General features: G+C 43.7%; 1 protein-coding gene across 2 annotated transcripts in view; it reads left to right on the top strand.

Annotated features, from left to right (window-relative positions):
* Positions 1–16,389, top strand: part of DDB1 (damage specific DNA binding protein 1) — a 35,331-nt gene extending 18,942 nt beyond the window's left edge. For both annotated transcript variants that reach the window (XM_073658001.1, XM_073658002.1), the window contains exons 10-26: positions 6,175–6,250; positions 6,338–6,446; positions 6,946–7,124; positions 7,754–7,917; positions 8,038–8,145; positions 8,226–8,433; positions 8,531–8,626; positions 8,724–8,835; positions 9,824–9,947; positions 10,037–10,201; positions 12,218–12,312; positions 12,410–12,580; positions 13,494–13,603; positions 13,749–13,918; positions 14,006–14,108; positions 14,729–14,852; positions 15,741–16,389. In XM_073658001.1, coding sequence (XP_073514102.1) covers positions 6,175–6,250; positions 6,338–6,446; positions 6,946–7,124; positions 7,754–7,917; positions 8,038–8,145; positions 8,226–8,433; positions 8,531–8,626; positions 8,724–8,835; positions 9,824–9,947; positions 10,037–10,201; positions 12,218–12,312; positions 12,410–12,580; positions 13,494–13,603; positions 13,749–13,918; positions 14,006–14,108; positions 14,729–14,852; positions 15,741–15,824 — 2,198 coding nt within the window. In that variant the 3' untranslated portion in view covers positions 15,825–16,389. The remainder of the gene's footprint in view (positions 1–6,174; positions 6,251–6,337; positions 6,447–6,945; positions 7,125–7,753; positions 7,918–8,037; positions 8,146–8,225; positions 8,434–8,530; positions 8,627–8,723; positions 8,836–9,823; positions 9,948–10,036; positions 10,202–12,217; positions 12,313–12,409; positions 12,581–13,493; positions 13,604–13,748; positions 13,919–14,005; positions 14,109–14,728; positions 14,853–15,740) is intronic.
* The last annotated feature ends 3,933 nt before the right edge of the window (positions 16,390–20,322 follow it).

Genomic DNA, 20,322 nt, shown 5'->3' on the forward strand with positions numbered 1-20,322 from the left:
ATGGAGGGCTATGTGGGGCCCATTATACTGTATGGAGGGCTATGTGGGGCCCATTATACTGTATGGAGGGCTATGTGGGGCCCATTATACTGTATGGAGGGCTATGTGGGGCCCATTATACTGTATGGAGGGCTATGTGGGGCCCATTATACTGTATGGGGGGCTATGTGGGGCCCATTATACTGTATGGAGGGCTATGTGGGGCCCATTATACTGTATGGAGGGCTATGTGGGGCCCATTATACTGTATGGAGGGCTATGTGGGGCCCATTATACTGTATGGAGGGCTATGTGGGGCCCATTATACTGTATGGAGGGCTATGTGGGGCCCATTATACTGTATGGAGGGCTATGTGGGGCCCATTATACTGTATGGAGGGCTATGTGGGGCCCATTATACTGTATGGAGGGCTATGTGGGGCCCATTATACTGTATGGAGGGCTATGTGGGGCCCATTATACTGTATGGAGGGCTATGTGGGGCCCATTATACTGTATGGAGGGCTATGTGGGGCCCATTATACTGTATGGAGGGCTATGTGGGGCCCATTATACTGTATGGAGGGCTATGTGGGGCCCATTATACTGTATGGAGGGCTATGTGGGGCCCATTATACTGTATGGAGGGCTATGTGGGGCCCATTATACTGTATGGAGGGCTATGTGGGGCCCATTATACTGTATGGAGGGCTATGTGGGGCCCATTATACTGTATGGAGGGCTATGTGGGGCCCATTATACTGTATGGAGGGCTATGTGGGGCCCATTATACTGTATGGAGGGCTATGTGGGGCCCATTATACTGTATGGAGGGCTATGTGGGGCCCATTATACTGTATGGAGGGCTATGTGGGGCCCATTATACTGTATGGAGGGCTATGTGGGGCCCATTATACTGTATGGAGGGCTATGTGGGGCCCATTATATTGTATGGAGGGCTATGTGGGGCCCATTATACTGTATGGAGGGCTATGTGGGGCCCATAATACTGTATGGAGGGCTATGTGGGGCCCATAATACTGTATGGAGGGCTATGTGGGGCCCATAATACTGTATGGAGGGCTATGTGGGGCCCATAATACTGTATGGAGGGCTATGTGGGGCCCATAATACTGTATGGAGGGCTATGTGGGGCCCATAATACTGTATGGAGGGCTATGTGGGGCCCATAATACTGTATGGAGGGCTATGTGGGGCCCATAATACTGTATGGAGGGCTATGTGGGGCCCATTATACTGTATGGAGGGCTATGTGGGGCCCATTATACTGTATGGAGGGCTATGTGGGGCCCATTATACTGTATGGAGGGCTATGTGGGGCCCATTATACTGTATGGAGGGGCTATGTGGGGCCCATTATACTGTATGGAGGGGCTATGTGGGGCCCATTATACTGTATGGAGGGGCTATGTGGGGCCCATTATACTGTATGGAGGGGCTATGTGGGGCCCATTATACTGTATGGAGGGGCTATGTGGGGCCCATTATACTGTATGGAGGGGCTATGTGGGGCCCATTATACTGTATGGAGGGGCTATGTGGGGCCCATTATACTGTATGGAGGGGCTATGTGGGGCCCATTATACTGTATGGAGGGGCTATGTGGGGCCCATTATACTGTATGGAGGGGCTATGTGGGGCCCATTATACTGTATGGAGGGGCTATGTGGGGCCCATTATACTGTATGGAGGGGCTATGTGGGGCCCATTATACTGTATGGAGGGGCTATGTGGGGCCCATTATACTGTATGGAGGGGCTATGTGGGGCCCATTATACTGTATGGAGGGGCTATGTGGGGCCCATTATACTGTATGGAGGGGCTATGTGGGGCCCATTATACTGTATGGAGGGGCTATGTGGGGCCCATTATACTGTATGGAGGGGCTCTGTGGGGCCCATTATACTGTATGGAGGGGCTCTGTGGGGCCCATTATACTGTATGGAGGGGCTCTGTGGGGCCCATTATACTGTATGGAGGGGCTCTGTGGGGCCCATTATACTGTATGGAGGGGCTCTGTGGGGCCCATTATACTGTATGGAGGGGCTCTGTGGGGCCCATTATACTGTATGGAGGGGCTCTGTGGGGCCCATTATACTGTATGGAGGGGCTCTGTGGGGCCCATTATACTGTATGGAGGGGCTCTGTGGGGCCCATTATACTGTATGGAGGGGCTCTGTGGGGCCCATTATACTGTATGGAGGGGCTCTGTGGGGCCCATTATACTGTATGGAGGGGCTCTGTGGGGCCCATTATACTGTATGGAGGGGCTCTGTGGGGCCCATTATACTGTATGGAGGGGCTCTGTGGGGCCCATTATACTGTATGGAGGGGCTCTGTGGGGCCCATTATACTGTATGGAGGGGCTCTGTGGGGCCCATTATACTGTATGGAGGGGCTCTGTGGGGCCCATTATACTGTATGGAGGGGCTCTGTGGGGCCCATTATACTGTATGGAGGGTCTCTGTGGGGCCCATTATACTGTATGGAGGGGCTCTGTGGGGCCCATTATACTGTATGGAGGGGCTCTGTGGGGCCCATTATACTGTATGGAGGGGCTCTGTGGGGCCCATTATACTGTATGGAGGGGCTCTGTGGGGCCCATTATACTGTATGGAGGGGCTCTGTGGGGCCCATTATACTGTATGGAGGGGCTCTGTGGGGCCCATTATACTGTATGGAGGGGCTCTGTGGGGCCCATTATACTGTATGGAGGGGCTCTGTGGGGCCCATTATACTGTATGGAGGGGCTCTGTGGGGCCCATTATACTGTATGGAGGGGCTCTGTGGGGCCCATTATACTGTATGGCGGGGCTCTGTGGGGCCCATTATACTGTATGGCGGGGCTCTGTGGGGCCCATTATACTGTATGGAGGGCTGTGTGGGGCCCATTATACTGTATATTGGTTGGCCCGTGGCTTTGTCCAAGTTTTTAATTTTGGTCCTCTGTGTGTTTTGAGTTTGACATCCCTGACTTAGAGGGAGACTGTCAGCAGAGATCTTCCTACTAAAGTAATTCAAGTAGCCAATTAACACCACCTGCATGTGGCGATTTTTTTTTTTTTTTTTCCTCCCCCTTTTCCAAGAGCAACAACTTTTTTTTTTCTTTTTTAATTCTTCCATCCACATAGCTGTATGAGGGCTTGTTTTTTGCGGGCGAGTTTTAGTTTTGAATGACGCCGTACTTTCTACCATTCATTTTACTGGAGAACGGGGAAAAATTTCCTTGTGTGGTGAAATAGGTCAAAAATAAAATTCCATTATTTTGGGGTGTTTGTTTTTACTGTGTTCGTTGTGTGACAACAATGGCCTGCAATATTATTCTCGATTATGGTGATACCAAACTTGTATGTATATTTTTATTTAAAGAAAACCCTTTACCAAATTTTTCTTGTTGAACTGTACACATGAGCGGGTTAAAACTTTTTTTTTTTTTTAAATTTCGCCAATTCTGTTCCTGAGATATCTAATGAGTTAATTTTCATGACGTTTAAGAGGGTGTTACCAGTTTTTGCTGGGGCGTGTACAGTACTTCTCCCTGTATGATGCTGACCAATCAAAATCAGGCAGTAACACTCAAAGGAAAGAAGACCACACCACCACCATAGCTTAGAGCGAGTTTCTTAGTGTGTGAAGTGCAATGATACTCTGATCTCCTGGTCTAACATCCTGCATGATTAGAAAGCACAGATGACTAACACCTTTCAGATAAGGTGCTTTTGTTTAGGGGCAGCACAGTTGAGCTTATTTGTGTCACAATACAAACCCTTCTATCAATTCTCCTAGCATAGTCACCCCTGCTGTATTGCCCCTCCATTGATGTGTCAGTATCACACTTATGTCTGTTTTGCTCAGGGCAACTTGTACTCTCTTTGCAATGAGCGCAGAGCAGGCTGTCTCACACAAGCGGTCTGTTCTGGCTACGCCTGACTGAGACATAATTAAACCTTGGTCTGCTCTCCCTGCCCTGAGCACAACAGACATAAGTGTGACTTACCTCAGGAGGGACAGAACAGCAGAGGTGACCATGGTAGGAGAACTGATGGAAGAGCTTGTAATGTGACACACTAAACTCAGCTGTGCTGCCCTATCCCCCACAAGGACCTTATATGAAAGTAAGTCATCTGTGCTTTTTAATTACACAGGAGGTTCGACCAGGAAATCAGGTCTGTATCCTTACATCTCATACACTGAGAAATCTGCTCTGAGCTATGTTAGGGGCATGTTCTTCTTTCCTTTGAGTGTTACTTATGATTGGTCAGCATCATAGAGGGAGAAGTACACGCTCCCAGTGAGAGGGTGTGTGTGTGTGTGTGGGGGGGGGATTTACTCATTAGATGGCAAATACTTTGCCAATATCTATGCAACAAAGAGGCGAAATTAAAGAGGATCTGTCAGTAGGATCAACCCTCTTAAGCCGTCTATATGGGCATGTAGGTCACGACCTGAATAAAATCATACATTGATAACTGCGATCTGATATCTCATTCCAGAGAAATCCATGTTTTTCTTCTATGTAAATGAGCTGTTCCAGGCTATGTGGAGGATGTTGCCTGGAAGATGACTGCCTCCAGAGTTATTTTAAATAAAAGGGCAGTTAACAGTGTGCGACAAGTAACTAACACAGAATAGGAGAAATGAAATGCGTTTTCTTACAAATACATTTTTTGCAGCTCTCTGAGCACTGCTGTATTGTAACCCTGTCTGCCTGTGAGATGGAAGCTGAGAGGAACCTGCAGATGTGTCAGTTATAACCACACACAGCTCTGCAGTGAGATCAGGAGTGTTTTTTTTAAACCCTTTTTTTTTGCTAATAATTATATTTTTTTCGTTCTTTTAGGGGAACCTTAACAATGCTTGTACTGTGTACTTCAATACCATAGTATTGCAGCATATAGTAGAAAAACCAAGGTCGTGAATGTCAGCGACAGGCTGGTTTTCATAGGAGTACCGTTATAACAGGCATGTAGGTCTTCAGTAGACCTCCACCTGTCATGGTAACCTAACTAAGGGATGTTAGCTGAGATTTGTCTCTGGTGAGCCTGTACTTTTTTCTTTGCATGACGCTGTACAATCATAAGTGGGAGGAATCATACAGTGATAAAAAAGAAAAGCTAAGAGCCAGCTTTCTCCTGTGAGACATGCAAGGACACACAGGCCTGCTCTCCTCCCTGATCTCTGCACCTACTGTGTAGACGAGCAGAGCTGTGTGTCATTATAAACACCTCTTGCAGCTTTCATCTCGGGGCACTGTCACATCTGCTCTACTCCCCTCCCTCATCACTGATTGGCATGAGATGAAAGCATTTAGGTGCTTGTAATGACACACAGCTCTGCTGTACTCTGTACAGTCAGTGCAGAGATCTGTGAGGAGCAGGGCATGACATGTCTCACGGGAGAAAGCCGGCTCTAAGCTTCCCTCTAGCCGTTCTCTATTTTTTTTTCCTGCATTATGCCCCCCACCCCACCAGAGGAGATTCTCGGCTAACGCCCTCTATGTTGAAAGGGAAATTATAATTTATACTTTACAGGTTGATATCTCTGCAAAAGTGATGAGAAATTTAAAAAATAAGTTGTATTCCGCTCTGCAGCCGCTGTTCCTTGATCTTGGCAGTTTAACATGACACATCTGGTGAAAGATCCTCTTGAAAGGGGTTTTCCTTGCATGATATATTGATGACCTACCTGTGGGATACGTCACCGATATGAGATTGGTGGGGGGTCCAACTCCCCACACTCCCACCAATTATGCTGAAATTTGCTCCATGCATGGTGAGAAATGCAACATTCAAGTGCAAGAGAGACAAAGTGCAGTATTTGGTAGCAGTAACTGAGTAAAGTATGAGGCTCCTGTGTCCTGCCCTGTACAAGGCTTATGTCCGGCTGCTGCCGAGCGCATTGCAGCTGACAAATGGGGGTCTTGGCTCTCAGACCCTTACCAATCTCATATTGATGATCTATCCTATTTATATGTCATCAGTGCCTTTAACTCTTAAGTTGAGATCCTAAAATCCAGCAGGACAGTTTTGTCATTGTATGGACAAAGCAAAAATAAAAAAAAAATAATAATAATAATAAAAAATAATAATAATTTCTTGTCCTATTTTTTGGGGTCCATAATAATGCTATAGCTTTTTTTCCCTATTTCATAATGGCCTTTCTGCTCTTCATCAGGTTTGTGGCCGCTCCGAGTTGCCGCCAATCGTGAGACGGATGACACATTGGTTTTGTCTTTTGTGGGACAGACCAGGTACGTTGTGAGCTGCATTTGGGGGTTTATGTCGCTTGTAACCGCGCAGACTTTATTTCGCCATAATAACATTTAGTTATCTTGCAGAGTTTTGACCTTGTCGGGGGAAGAAGTGGAGGAAACTGATCTTGCCGGCTTCGTTGATGATCAGCAAACGTTTTTCTGTGGGAATGTAGCCCATCAACAGCTCATTCAGGTAAAATGACAGATATTCCTAATATAGTAGTTCAACATGCCATGTACCCCATCATAGGTCAGCCATCCTGTCTTTTGGGACATACCTTGCAGAAGTGTTCACCTTTACCTTTTCTGTAAAAGATTTCTCACAAATCTATTACAGTTCTCAGCTTACTAGCAAAGCCATTGACAGACCGCAGCTCGCATCACAGGAACATGGCGTAGACATCTCGTGACAGTGTATCATGAAATCATGTTGTTTTTAAAAAGCTTATCACACATCTCAGGAGATGTCACGCCAAGAAAAAAAGGTTAGGAAGGACATATCTATAGGTACCTTCTTACTATAGCTATAATGACCTTACAAATATGCTATACATTATCAGTGAAAATAACAGAAATGTTTGGTATTTTTTTAGCCACAGTAACCCATATAATTAAAAGCTAAAATATTATTCTGGATAAAAGACACCACAAATTAATCTTGACACCCTCACATTGATGACCTTGTCTTTCAGATCACATCAGCCTCTGTACGACTGGTGTCGCAGGACCCACAAAGCCTGGTCAGCGAATGGAAAGAGCCCCAAGGGCGTAAAGTTAGCGTGTGCTCCTGCAACAGCCGCCAAGTACTGCTGGCAGTGGGCAGAGTCCTCTACTACCTGGAGATCCATCCAGGGGAGCTGAAACAGATGAGGTACGATGGTTTAATGTGTGCCGCCTCAATTCTCTGCTCATTACTGAATGAAACGCTCTCATGCAATGTGTTAGGCCTGTATAAATGTGTATGTATTGTAGTGAAAGTGCATTAATATACTCACCCATCACCATCTTCCCATATCAAGTCTTCTCACTCATGCTATTGCAATCACAACTCACCAGATCACACTGTGGGGGATCACACTGTTTGTGTGAGCTGGAAGTCACTTTAAGGGCTCTTTCAGACATCAAATCAGTCTCGAGACTGGACCACAATGCATGGTCTGGTTTTGGCTCTACCTCCTTTAGCGTCATACTCTAGTTGGGAGACCCGCGGGCAGTCTGTTCATTAGTGGTCTGACATCTGAACGAGCCTTTACAATGTCAGCCTGGTTCTGACGCTCCATATACTTGCATTTTGAAAGTGTCTCACACACAAACTCCAGTGTCATCTAGTAAGTCGGAATTACAGTTACGTGAGTAAGAATAGGACCAGATTGACGCTGGAAGATGGCGATCGGTGAGTATATTAATGCACTTTCACTACATTACATCTTTGCTCAGGTTTAAGGCATAACAAGTTTTTTTCATGGGAGCTCTTCTTTAAAATTCTCCCATTTCCAATAGTTGCACTGATATGGAGCATGAGGTTGCCTGCCTGGACGTCACTCCTTTGGGCGGCAGTGATGCGATGTCCACACTTTGCGCAATTGGCCTATGGACCGATATTTCAGCACGAATCCTTCGTTTACCAGGATTTCAGTTATTACATAAGGAGATGTTAGGTGGAGGTAAGTCACAATGAAACTTCATATAGGCGGGAGATGATTGACTTGAAGCATTGAGCAAGTCCAAGAAAATAACATATTATTAGTATTAACATTTTTTTATTTCTTTTTTAACCTCTTCAGAGATTATCCCAAGGTCCATCCTCATGACTTCATTCGAAAACAGTCACTACCTGCTGTGTGCGCTGGGGGATGGAGCGCTCTTCTATTTCAGCCTCAACACAGAAACTGGTAGGTGAGATATAACCTGGCTCCTCTCTGCCTGGGTACATATGTACTGGTAACCAGTTCCCATCCCTCTGACTTCTCAGGTCTTCTGAGTGACAGAAAGAAGGTGACCCTGGGGACACAGCCCACTGTTTTGAGGACCTTTCGATCTCTGTCCACAACAAACGTGTTTGCCTGTTCTGACCGTCCCACGGTCATCTACAGCAGCAACCACAAGCTGGTCTTCTCCAATGTTAACCTGAAAGAGGTCAATTATATGTGCCCCCTGAACTCCGAAGGATATCCTGATAGGCAAGTCATGCTTTTAGTTATAGGAAGAACTTTCTTAGTTTTACTTTCTTCGGTGTTAGTTTCTTTCTGGTCTGTTAACGCCTTCTTACATTTACAGTTTGGCCCTAGCGAATAACAGCACCCTTACCATTGGAACTATCGACGAAATACAAAAGCTTCATATCCGGACCGTTCCGCTGTTTGAGTCTCCCAGGTAAGTTCGCAGGAGGGGGAAGACATTTGTTGCAGTTCATTAATTTCTTGTCACCCGGGGAAGCGCTCATGGGCTTTTATTGTGTTGTTTATTAAAGGAAGATTTGCTATCAGGAAGTTTCTCAGTGTTTTGGAGTGCTCTCCAGCCGAACTGAGGTGCAAGATGCTAGTGGAGGCAGCTCTCCTCTCCGACCGAGCGCCAGTACCCAGGTCAGTGAAAATATTGCTCACATTTATATAACAGAAATAGATGTCTAGATGGTGTCCTCCACTTTGGACAACAATTTTTTGATAGAATAAACTTTCAACAATAAGTAAAAAATTTTACAAGTTGAAAATCCCCTTGTTCGGACCCCCGTAATAAGTTATCTGTGAGGAAACTTAGCAGTAAATGTTACATTTCCCTGCAGTGCCATCACACATTGGTCATATATCAATGGCTTATCTGTGTAATACATGACAGGACAGGTCCTCCAGACCACTCTGGCCAAGAAGTGAGGATCACACATAGAGGTCTCAACTCTAACTCCGACCAATAGTGATCACAGGTCAGATTATTCCCCCAGTGTGAATATAGTATTGAATGTGATCGCTGTTGCAAGTTTAGGCCCCTGACTTTTCTGTAGCATAGATGATTATGGTGGTCTCCGAAGGAGAGCACTGTAGCCACTAATGGGATGGAGCTTAATGCTGCCTGACTTCAAATCAGGTGGTGGGTAGCGGGTTCCTTTCTTCTAAAGGTTGTCTGAAAGTTTTCCTAACAAAGAATTACAATAGCCAACTCCTGTTTTCAACAGATAATATTAAAAGGGTTGTTTGTGATGGAGGAAAAATAACAGGCCAAAGGGGCAGAATGCTGTACCATAATAAAACTGTTACCAACTCCAGCAATCCCCATTGACCTAGGTTACCGTCAGCACTCTGAGTGCTGTGATCAACGATTGGCTGCTGCGGTCATGACATCTTGTCATGTCGACATGACATCATCGCTGCAGCATAGTAACTAAAGACCTGCTGAAGCAGCTGGGTAATTCATATCTGCCTCCATTTTTCTGATATCTGGACAACCCCTTTAATCATACATGTATATATTCTATATATATACTAGGCAAGAGTAGAGTACAGTGTCTCCACATAATATTTTGCCATTTAGATTGACGTTTTGTGCTTCTTTTAAACATGTCTCTCATCCTACTAGGCCCTTTCCTCCAGTGTGAGCAGCAGTAAGCTGTTTTCAGGAAGCACGTCCCCCCATGAAACCTCATTTGGAGAAGAAATTGAGGTCCACAATCTTCTCATCATCGATCAGCACACATTTGAAGGTAGTAAACCAAGCAGATTTCCATTAAAACCTAAGCCCTTTGTGTTTTTGTCTAGGAGGCTTATTCTCATTTTGTTCTCTCCTCCTTAGTCTTGCACACTCATCAGTTCTTGCAGAATGAGTACACCCTCAGCTTAGTGTCATGTAAGCTGGGAAAGGATCCAAGCACTTATTTCATTGTGGGCACTGCCATGGTGTACCCAGACGAGGCCGAGCCAAAGCAAGGAAGGATTGTGGTGTTCCAGTATTCTGATGGTGAGAAAAAGCAAATACTTTTATGTATGAATGGGTGAGAGGCTTTACTACCAGGTACTTCTGAATTTCTAAGCTGTATTCTGTTTAAAGGGACTGTCTTAATGAGAAAAACACTTTTCCCTATGCCCTACTGTGCATAATAGGGGTGTCTCTTCTTTAGTCATTTTTTCTTAAAGGACTCGTGATAAATGGCATTGAGGGTTATAATTTATCTTCTAGTTTAATGACATATTATTGATTGTGGAAGACTGAACTTGACGGACTGGTTTCTTATGTAACTAACGACCTGTGTTCTAATGTAACATCTAAAGTGTTGTTATGGTACAAATACAAAATTTTAAAACTTAAGATAACTTTTTTTTTTGTTTACTATCAAATAAGTATTTCTAAGCTCGTAATAGCACATACAATAAAGTTATTTTATCAATTACTGAGAATTATGGAGTATTGCATTTTTCATCTCTTCCACCAGTCTAAAAAATCAGTATGTCTTATGTACACCAAAATAGTTTCTTAAAAAAAAATCGACATCTTGCACCTCAGACAAAGAAAAGGCACTAAAAGACTACGTAAAAATGAAAAAACCTTATGACTGATACAATGCTGAGAGGCAAAAGCGAGAGATTTCCGGCTATTGTATTGGCCAAAATTAATTTGGTCCTTAACCCCTTCATGACATATGACTTACATAATATGTTGTATTCCTGACTTTGATGCAGGCTCACACGCCAAGCCTGCATCTTTCCCATCAGATGATGGCTGATTTGATCAGCCATCATGTGCCTCTAACAGCTACGAGTGGAGCAGAGCTCTGCCCTTGGCTGTTAACGTGTTAAATGCCGCTGTCGATCTCTGACAGCGACATTTAACACATGCCGGCAGGGGGGTGCATTATTCGGTTGCTCCGATGGGCTGCCATGACAGCCAAGGGTCTGCTGTAGACCTCCATGCTTGTCATAACGATCCTCCTGTGAAAGCCATCATTAGCTGATGCATTGCTATGTATAGTACAAGTTTCAAGTCCCCCATTAAATATAGTAACAAGTGAAAACAAAAGTTTTTAAAAGTATGAGAAAAATAAAAATTGATCCGATCTGTAAACTGCATAACAAGAAAAAGATTGAAGCGCCAAAATTACTGTTTTTGACCTTCGTGACATTGCAATAAAATGTAATAAGAGGTGATCAAAACATTGTATCTACCACAAAATGGTATCAGTAAAAACGTCAGCTCAGGGAGAGAAAAATAAGCCATCACACAGCACCATATTTCGATAATTGAAAACGTTACGGGTCTCGGGGAAATGGTGACACAAGCAAATGTTGTGTTTTTTTTTTTTTGTTTTTTTTTTTTTTTACAAATTTCCCCCCAAAATTTTCAACGCTTAAAAAAACTATTCATGTTTGGTGTCTGTGTAATAGTACTGACTTGGAGAATCCTATTGCCAGGTCAGTTTTACCAGTGTCAAAATTGCACTTTTTTGAAATTTCAACGCACTTGGAATTTTTCCCCCACTTTCCTGTGCATCACATGATAAAATGAATGATGGCTCTCAAATGGTACAAACACGTACCATAAAAAACAAGCCCTCATACGGTTATGTGGACTGGGAAAAAAAAATATGGCTCTTGGAAGACAGGGACGGAAAAACGGAAAATTGCCCTGAAAGGAAGGGGTTAAGAGCTTTAAACATGGCCAGCAAAAAAGTACAAAGTTTCTCTTGTGCTTTATTATGGGACATAGTATCATTCCTAGATCCGCTTCCCCCATGGTCACAGGGCTACTGCTTTGGACTCTGTGCAGCCCCACAAACCATAGGGGTCCCGAGGAATGTCCACCAATAAAGGCTACGAGAAAGATTTTATAGTGACTTTTTTTTTTGCCAAATTGCTGGTGTGCGAGTGGAAAGTATTGAATTCTTCACTCCATTAAATATAAAACGCTAGGTTTGTGAATGGTGGTCCTGACTATTGGGAATGAGCGGCACTGAGCTAATACAACCGCTGCTCTTTACAGGGAAGCTGCAGACTGTGGCTGAGAAGGAGGTCAAGGGAGCCGTGTACTCCATGGTGGAATTTAACGGAAAGCTACTGGCCAGCATCAACAGCACCGTAAGATTTGGAGGAATGAGATTTGGTATTGTACATTTATTAATCTGTAGTTTGGGTACATGAAGCCAACTGCCTTTTTTGTTTTGTTTCTTCACAGGTCCGACTGTATGAATGGACAGCGGAAAAGGAGCTGCGCACAGAATGCAACCATTACAACAATATCATGGCACTATACCTGAAAACCAAGGGGGATTTTATCTTGGTGGGAGACTTGATGCGGTCAGTGCTGCTGCTGGCTTACAAACCCATGGAAGGAAACTTTGAGGAGGTAAGAGATATGGGAGCTGTGAGTCACATCCAGTAAATCATTAATCCAGTATATACAAATCTTCTGTATACAATAAAAATGTGCTGGATACATGTGAAGTTACAATGCCAACACTTGATGTGGATGTTCCCAGATCTGGCTTGTGACGGCCAGAACACCTGGAGCGAGATATAAGAATAGGGATCCTCTAATTTTGGTGTGCAGTGCATACTCCTTTTTCCCTCCATCTTTTTTTGAGCTTAAAAGGGAGTCTGTCGGCACGCAATGACTAATCAAACCAAGCATGCGGCGTGGGCAAACATTTTAAGAGCACCTTCCCACCTACTTGTTTTTGTCCTATCTCCACCCTTCTCTGACAGCTCTGGCATTATGGAGCCGGAGAACGGTGGAGATAGACGGAAAGCAAGTAGGTCAGAAGGTGCTATTAAATGTTTGGCCACACCAAGCGTGCACCGAGCACCTGTGCTTGGTTTGACCAGTCATTCTGTGCTGACCGTCTCTTAAAAGGGAACCTAATTTCTAAAACTTTTTGTGCTTAAAGCGCACCTGTCAGCAGGATCATGAACCAAGGTACCATTTTAATCAGTGTAATGTCGCCCTCCTGACAGTGTAAGTAGTTTACTGAGCATAATCCTGCTGACAGGTGCACGTTAAAGTGGTATTCCCATGTCATAAAGTGTTGTTATATTGCCAGTTTATGACATAAAATAATGAAGGAGCAGCAGAGCCAATTCCCTGTACAGCTGTACCCTGCTTATAGATCCCATCACAACCTGGTGTCATTTGGACCCATAACATTTATAAAGGGATGACCTATTCTAGTAATATGTCATCACGATGTAAATGGAAATGTACATTTCTCTGCTGTATTTTGTATCTATGTATATGACATATTTATTCTTTAACCCTATAGATTGCCCGGGATTTTAACCCCAACTGGATGAGCGCAGTGGAGATACTAGATGACGATAACTTCTTGGGAGCAGAGAATGCATTTAACTTATTTGTATGCCAAAAAGACAGGTAAATGATGGTGGATAATTGGCCTATAAATAGTAGCACGCAGTTTATATTATTGTGAGGGAGGTTTACAAGCTTCATATGTGGATTAGATATGGATAATAATCAGATTACTGCTCCATAAACATATTTCTGCTTCCATTGCCAGTGCTGCCACGACAGATGAGGAAAGACAACACTTACAAGAAGTCGGACTTTTCCACTTAGGGGAGTTTGTTAATGTATTCTGCCATGGCTCGTTGGTGATGCAGAATCTCGGGGAGACCTCTCCCCCTACACAAGGCTCCGTGCTGTTTGGCACAGTTAATGGCATGATTGGTAGGTATAGAACCTGGTACTAGTTTCCCAATTGTCACTTGATATCTTCTTCTTAAGCAGACTTATTTCTGTTTTTTTGTATCTCAGGTCTGGTGACGTCCGTGTCTGAGAGCTGGTATAATCTCTTGCTAGACGTTCAGAACAGACTCAACAAAGTCATCAAGAGCGTGGGCAAGATTGAGCACTCTTTATATCCTTTTTGTTTTACCACCGAAGTAAGGGAGCTGATCAATGGGTGTATGTGCCCCCCTGCTACACAGATGGGGAGTACTAGGGAAATCCATGGTAGGTGTTCCTCTTAGTAGGGTTGGATTTTAATACTTTGTCGCCTGATGCAAAACTTTGAATTGTATTTCTGTACAAAAAAAAAAATATCTCACCTGATGAGTTCTCAATAAGAAAAGCACAGTAACACAAATGGTTATTCCCTGAAGTAGGTTCATTAGCACCAGATGTAGCAATATACATATGCATATACTGGGAGGGGGAGATCTGCTGATACGACCAGCCAGAGGGGGCTTGCAGGTAGATGCGGTAGTGTTGGGAGTGCTTGATGTGAGAATAATTGACAGGGGTAAGATGGGATCCCCTGAATGTAGGTATACTGCCTATAATGGAGGGGGGCACAAGGTCTAGTGTGATTTCTGTGTCTTTCTGGCTCTGGGGACCACTGATAAGAAGGAGGGGGGCTCACAACCATTTTGGAGATCACTGCCCTATAAGAACATCACTTGATTGGTGATGGGTTCTGGGCGACCTTAGGATTTATTTGAATCTATGAAATACCTTTTCCTTAACATACTTTGTTACCTGGAGGTCATTCCATACAGAGAGAAAGACTGAAGCTGCAACCGGGTTCATAGATGGAGATCTTATCGAGAGCTTTTTGGATATCAGTCGGTCAAAGATGCAGGAGGTGGTAGCAAATCTACAGGTGAGGACACAATGGTTTACTCTAGTGTCTGCAGATCCCATCTTCAAGAGGGGACTGGCTTTTACTTCTTTTCTTCATAGCCAGATTATTTTTATTACTCCCCTTTTTCTAAGAGACTTCCTTTTTTATGCTTCCATCAATATAGTGTTATCAGTGCTTGTTTTTTGCAAGATAAGTTCTGTTTTTGAATGATATAATTTACTTTACCATGTGAAAAATACGCAATTCTATCGTTGCTCAGTTTTCGGTTTTACAATATTTACTGTGCGGTAAAAATGACTTGTGTGCATATGTGGATCAGTAAGATTTCTATTATATTTACTGATTTTTAAAAAATTCTGAACTTTTTTTGTTTAAATTTTTATTGTGTAGCCAATATCTGAGACCCATAGTTTTTTCTTTTTCTTTTAAGCTTTCCAACCGTAGAGTTGTATGAAGGAGGGGTCAGATGTCATTTTTGCCTGTACTGTTTTGTGGGGTACATACAATTTTTTTTTTTGTGGTGACCAAAAATGGCAATTCTTGTGGTGGTATATGTTTTCACGGAATGGGATGCTGGCACATTGCCACTTCCTCTTCCTCCCAGAGGAAAAATGTCTGACTAACCATGCTGCAACGTGGCCAAGGATCCTATGCTCGTCATACACCCATCTGCAGCAGCCTTTTCAGGGTACTTGTCCCCCATTTGTACAGTGCACGGTTTGGCTATCTGAATGAGATGCAGATTTGGGAAGTGTACTGCATCTTATGGATGAGCAGTTTGGTATGGAGTTTTATGGGCAATACACCATGGGAATGAAACATGAAAATGAGCTTTTTCTTCCAGCGCAGAAAACCACTTCCTTGCAAGTGCCAGCTATTGAGAAAGCTCTTTTTCTTTTTTTGCAGATTGATGATGGCAGCGGCATGAAGAGAGAGACCACAGTGGATGACCTGATAAAGATTGTGGAAGAACTAACCAGGATTCACTGATTTATGTCCCTTCCAATCTGGTTTCCCCCTTAGGCTTCCCCAGTATCCTCCGAGCATTGCGGGAGCAGCCTCCCATAGGTCTGAAGGGCAACAAGATAAGCTTGTGTGCATCCATTCAGTGTCCGGGGAGGGAATACCTCGCTTTGCTGCCCTAGTGACACTTACATCTTTGCTTCCAGAGGTGGTCAGTGCAATGAAGGCCTTCCGCCATCCGTAAGGAAGGAAAAAAATGAATGGTTGTACAGGTTGCTCCCTGCCCAGCTCCTTTGCTCCATTCATATCGCTGTCCTTCTATATTGTATGTATTTTTTTTTCTTATATATTACGTTGTGAAAAGTAGGGTTCCCCCTATGGACTTTCTGCATAGCAAGGTTGAGCTGTGACATCATTACCTGTGCAGGAAATGGGGCATGTGACGTCATCTGCAGCAACTGTGGGGTGTTTCACGTGCTAGTTTTTGCCTAATGGTGCAGTGTCCCTCCCTTCCAGTCTTCTCTTTACGAAAAGGGTAAAAGGGGAGGTTATTTTCCAAAATTTTAGGAAATAAAACGGACTGCTATTGAAATTGCTGTCAGCGTCTTTACTGCGGCTAGCTCATAGGATCTGAATGTGTATAAGGACATCTCTTCTTGTGTGCTTGTTCTTTATTTTAGCAAAACCATATTTCCTCCAAGATTTTTGCAGGTTCATTCTTTCTATAAATGGCAGCACATGAGGGACAATCCATGGGCGCATGCACAAGCTGATCATTGCAGACAGTATTCCAAAATTAGTTCTAAAAATGGATTCCTGTTTGCTTCTGTCCCGTTCATAAGCTAAATGACTGAATCTGTAATTTTCAGAAATAAATACGTATGTATGTGCGATGTGTGTTTGTGTATACACAGTCATGGCCGAAAGTGTTGGCACCCTTGAAATTGTTCAAGAAAATTAAGTATTTCTCCCAGAAAAGTATTGCAATTACACATTTTTGTTATTCACATGTTTATTTCCTTTGTGTGTATTGGAACAACACAAAAAAAAGACAGAGAAAAAATGGCAAACTGGACATAATTACATAATTTCACGCAAAGACCCCAAAATGGGCTGAACAGAATTGTTGGCACATTTTCAAAAATGTGGGTAAACAACTTTGTTTCAAGCATGTGATGCTCGTTCAAACTCACCTGTAGCAAGTAACAGGTGTGGGCAATATGAAAATCACACATGAAACCAGATAAAGTGTGTCAAACCAAGCGTGGAGATGAGAACCGTCTGAGGACTTGAGAACCAAAATTGTTGAACGATATCAACAATCTCAAGGTTATTAGTCCATCTCCAGAGATCTTTATGTTCCTTTGTCCACGGTGCACAACATAATCAAGAAGTTTACAGCCCATGGCACTGTAGCTAATCTCCCTGGACTTGGACGGCAGAGAAAAATTAATGAAAGGTTGCAACGCAGGATAGTCCGGATGGTGGATAAGCAGCCCCAATCAAGTTCTAAAGAAATTCAAGCTGTCCTACAGGCTCATTTGAATGAAATGAAACGCTATGACAGGAGACCCAGGAGGACCCCACTGCTGACACAGAAATACACTACTCAAAAAAATAAAGGGAACACTTAAACAACAGAATATAACTCCAAGTGAATCAAACTTCTGTGAAATCAAACTGTCCACTTAGGAAGCAACACTGATTGTCAATCAATTTCACATGCTGTTGTGCAAATGGAATAGACAATAAATGGAAATTATTGGCAATTATCAAGACAACCTCAATAAAGGAGTGGTTCTGCAGGTCGGGACCACAGACCACATCTCAGTACCAATGCTTTCTGGCTGATGTTTTGGTTACTTTTGAATGTTGGTTGTGCTTTCTCACTCATGGTAGCATGAGACGGACTCTACAACCCACAGAAGTCGCTCAGGTAGTGCAGCTCATCCAGGATGGCACATCAATGTGAGCTGTGGCAAGAAAGGTTTGCTGTGTCTGTCAGCGTAGTGTCCAGAGGCTGGAGGCGCTACCAGGAGACAGGCCAGTACACCAGGAGACGTGGAGGGGGCCGTAGGAGGGCAACAACCCAGCAGCAGGACCGCTACCTCCGCCTTTGTGCAAAGAGGAACAGGAGGAGCACGGCCAGAGCCCTGCAAAATTACCTCCAGCAGGCCACAAATGTGCATGTGTCTGCACAAACAGTTAGAAACCGACTTCATGAGGGTGGTATAAGGGCCCGACGCCCACAGATGGGGGTTGTGCTCACAGCCCAACACCGTGCAGGACGCTTGGCATTTGCCACAGAACACCAGGATTGGCAAAGTCGCCACTGGCGCCCTGTGCTCTTCACTGATGAAAGGAGGTTCAAACTGAGCACGTGACAGAGTCTGGAGACGCCGTGGAGAGCGATCTGCTGCCTGCAACATCCTTCAGCATGACCGGTTTGGCAGTGGGTCAGTAATGGTGTGGGGTTTCATTTCTTTGGAGGGCCGCACAGCCCTCCATGTGCTCGCCAGAGGTAGCCTGACTGCCATTAGGTACCGAGATGAGATCCTCCGACCCCTTGTGAGACCATATCCTGGAGCAGTAGGCCCTGGGTTCCTCCTAATGCAGGACAATGCCAAACCTCATGTGGCTGGAGTGCATCAGCAGTTCTTGCAAGATGAAGGCATTGAAGCTATGGACTGGCCCGTCCGTTCCCCAGACCTGAATCCGATTGATCACATCTGGGACATCATGTCTCGCTCCATCCACCAACGTTTCGTTGCACCACAGACTGTCCAGGAGTTGGCGGATGCTTTAGTCCAAGTCTGGGAGGAGATCCCACAGGAGACCATCCGCAACTTCATCAGGAGCATGCCCAGGCATTGCAGGGAGGTCATACAGGCATGTGGAGGCCACACACAATACTGAGCCTCATTTTGACTTGTTTTAAGGACATTAGATCAAAGTTGGATCAGCGTGTAGTGTGTTTTTCCACTTTAATTTTGGGGGTGACTCCAAATCCAGGCCTCCATTGGTTAATAAATTTGATTTCCATTGATGATTTTTGTGTGATTTTGTCGTCCGCACATTCAACTTTGTACAGAACAAAGTATTCAATGAGAATATTTCATTCATTCAGATCTAGGATGTGTTATTTGAGTGTTCCCTTTATTTTTTTGAGCAGTATATAACCAAATATTAAGGTGATGGTGCCAACAAATTTGCCCGGCCCATATTTGGGGGTTTGTGTGAAATGATGTTTATTTTGCCTTTTTTTTTTTTTTTGTGTTGTTCCAATACACACACGGGAAATAAACATCTGTATAACAAAACATGTGCAATTGCAATAATTTTCTCTGAGAAATCCTTCATTGTCTGGAGATGGATAGATTGCTAAAAAAAAATAAAGGGAACACTAAAATATCACATCCTAGATATCACTGAATGAAATCTTCCAGTTGCAAATCTTTATTCATTACATAGTGTAATGCGTTGAGAACAATAAAACATAAAAATGATCAATGTAAATCAAAATTAATATCCCATGGAGGTCTGGATTTGGAATGATACTCAAAATCAAAGTGTAAAATCAAATTACAGGCTGATCCAACTTCAGTGGAAATGCCTCAAGACAAGGAAATGAGGCTCAGTATTGTGTGTGGCCTCCATGTGCCTGTATGACCTCCCTACAACGCCTGGGCATGCTCCTGATGAGGTTGCGGATGGTCTCCTGTGGGATCTCCTCCCAGACCTGGACTAAAGCATCCGCCAACTCCTGGACAGTCTGTGGTGCAACGTGACGTTGGTGGATGGAGCGAGACATGATGTCCCAGATGTGCTCAATTGGATTCAGGTCTGGAGAACGGGCGGGCCAGTCCATAGCTTCAATGCCTTCATCATGCAGGAACAGCTGACACACTGTTTGCGCATATATATTTATAATGTATGTATGTACAGTTGAAACCAGAAGTTTACATACACTATATAAAAAGACACATATGATGTTTTTCTCAATATCTGACATGAAATCAGAATAAACCTTTCCTGTTTTAGGTCAATTAGGATTACCATAATTTTTTAATATTTGCTAAATGCCAGAATAATGAGAGAGAGAGAGAGAATGCTTTAAGGTATTTTTATTGCGGCAAAGTCAAAACTTTACATACATTTCATTAGTATTTGGTACCATTGCCCTTAAACTGAATGACTTTGGTCAAACGTTTGGGATTTCCTCCCACAAGCTTCTCACAATGGTTGGAATTTGGGCCCATTCCTCCTGACACAACTGGTGTAACTGATCCAGGATTGTAGGTCTCCTTGCTTAAAACATTCTTTCTCATTCTCTCTCACTATTCTGGCATTTGGCAAATATAAAAAATGATGGTAATCCTAATTAACCTAAAACAGGAAAGGTTTATTCTGATTTCATGTCAGATATTGAGAAAAACATGAATGTGTCTTTTTATATAGTGTATGTAAACTTCTGGGTTCAACTGTATGTAGGTATATCGAGTATTAATTACTCTTGACGTTGAAT

The sequence above is a fragment of the Phyllobates terribilis genome, unplaced genomic scaffold (genome assembly GCF_046119375.1).
Source record: "Phyllobates terribilis strain yellow unplaced genomic scaffold, ASM4611937v1 Scaffold_13__5_contigs__length_258822181, whole genome shotgun sequence".
Lineage (NCBI taxonomy): Eukaryota > Metazoa > Chordata > Amphibia > Anura > Dendrobatidae > Phyllobates > Phyllobates terribilis.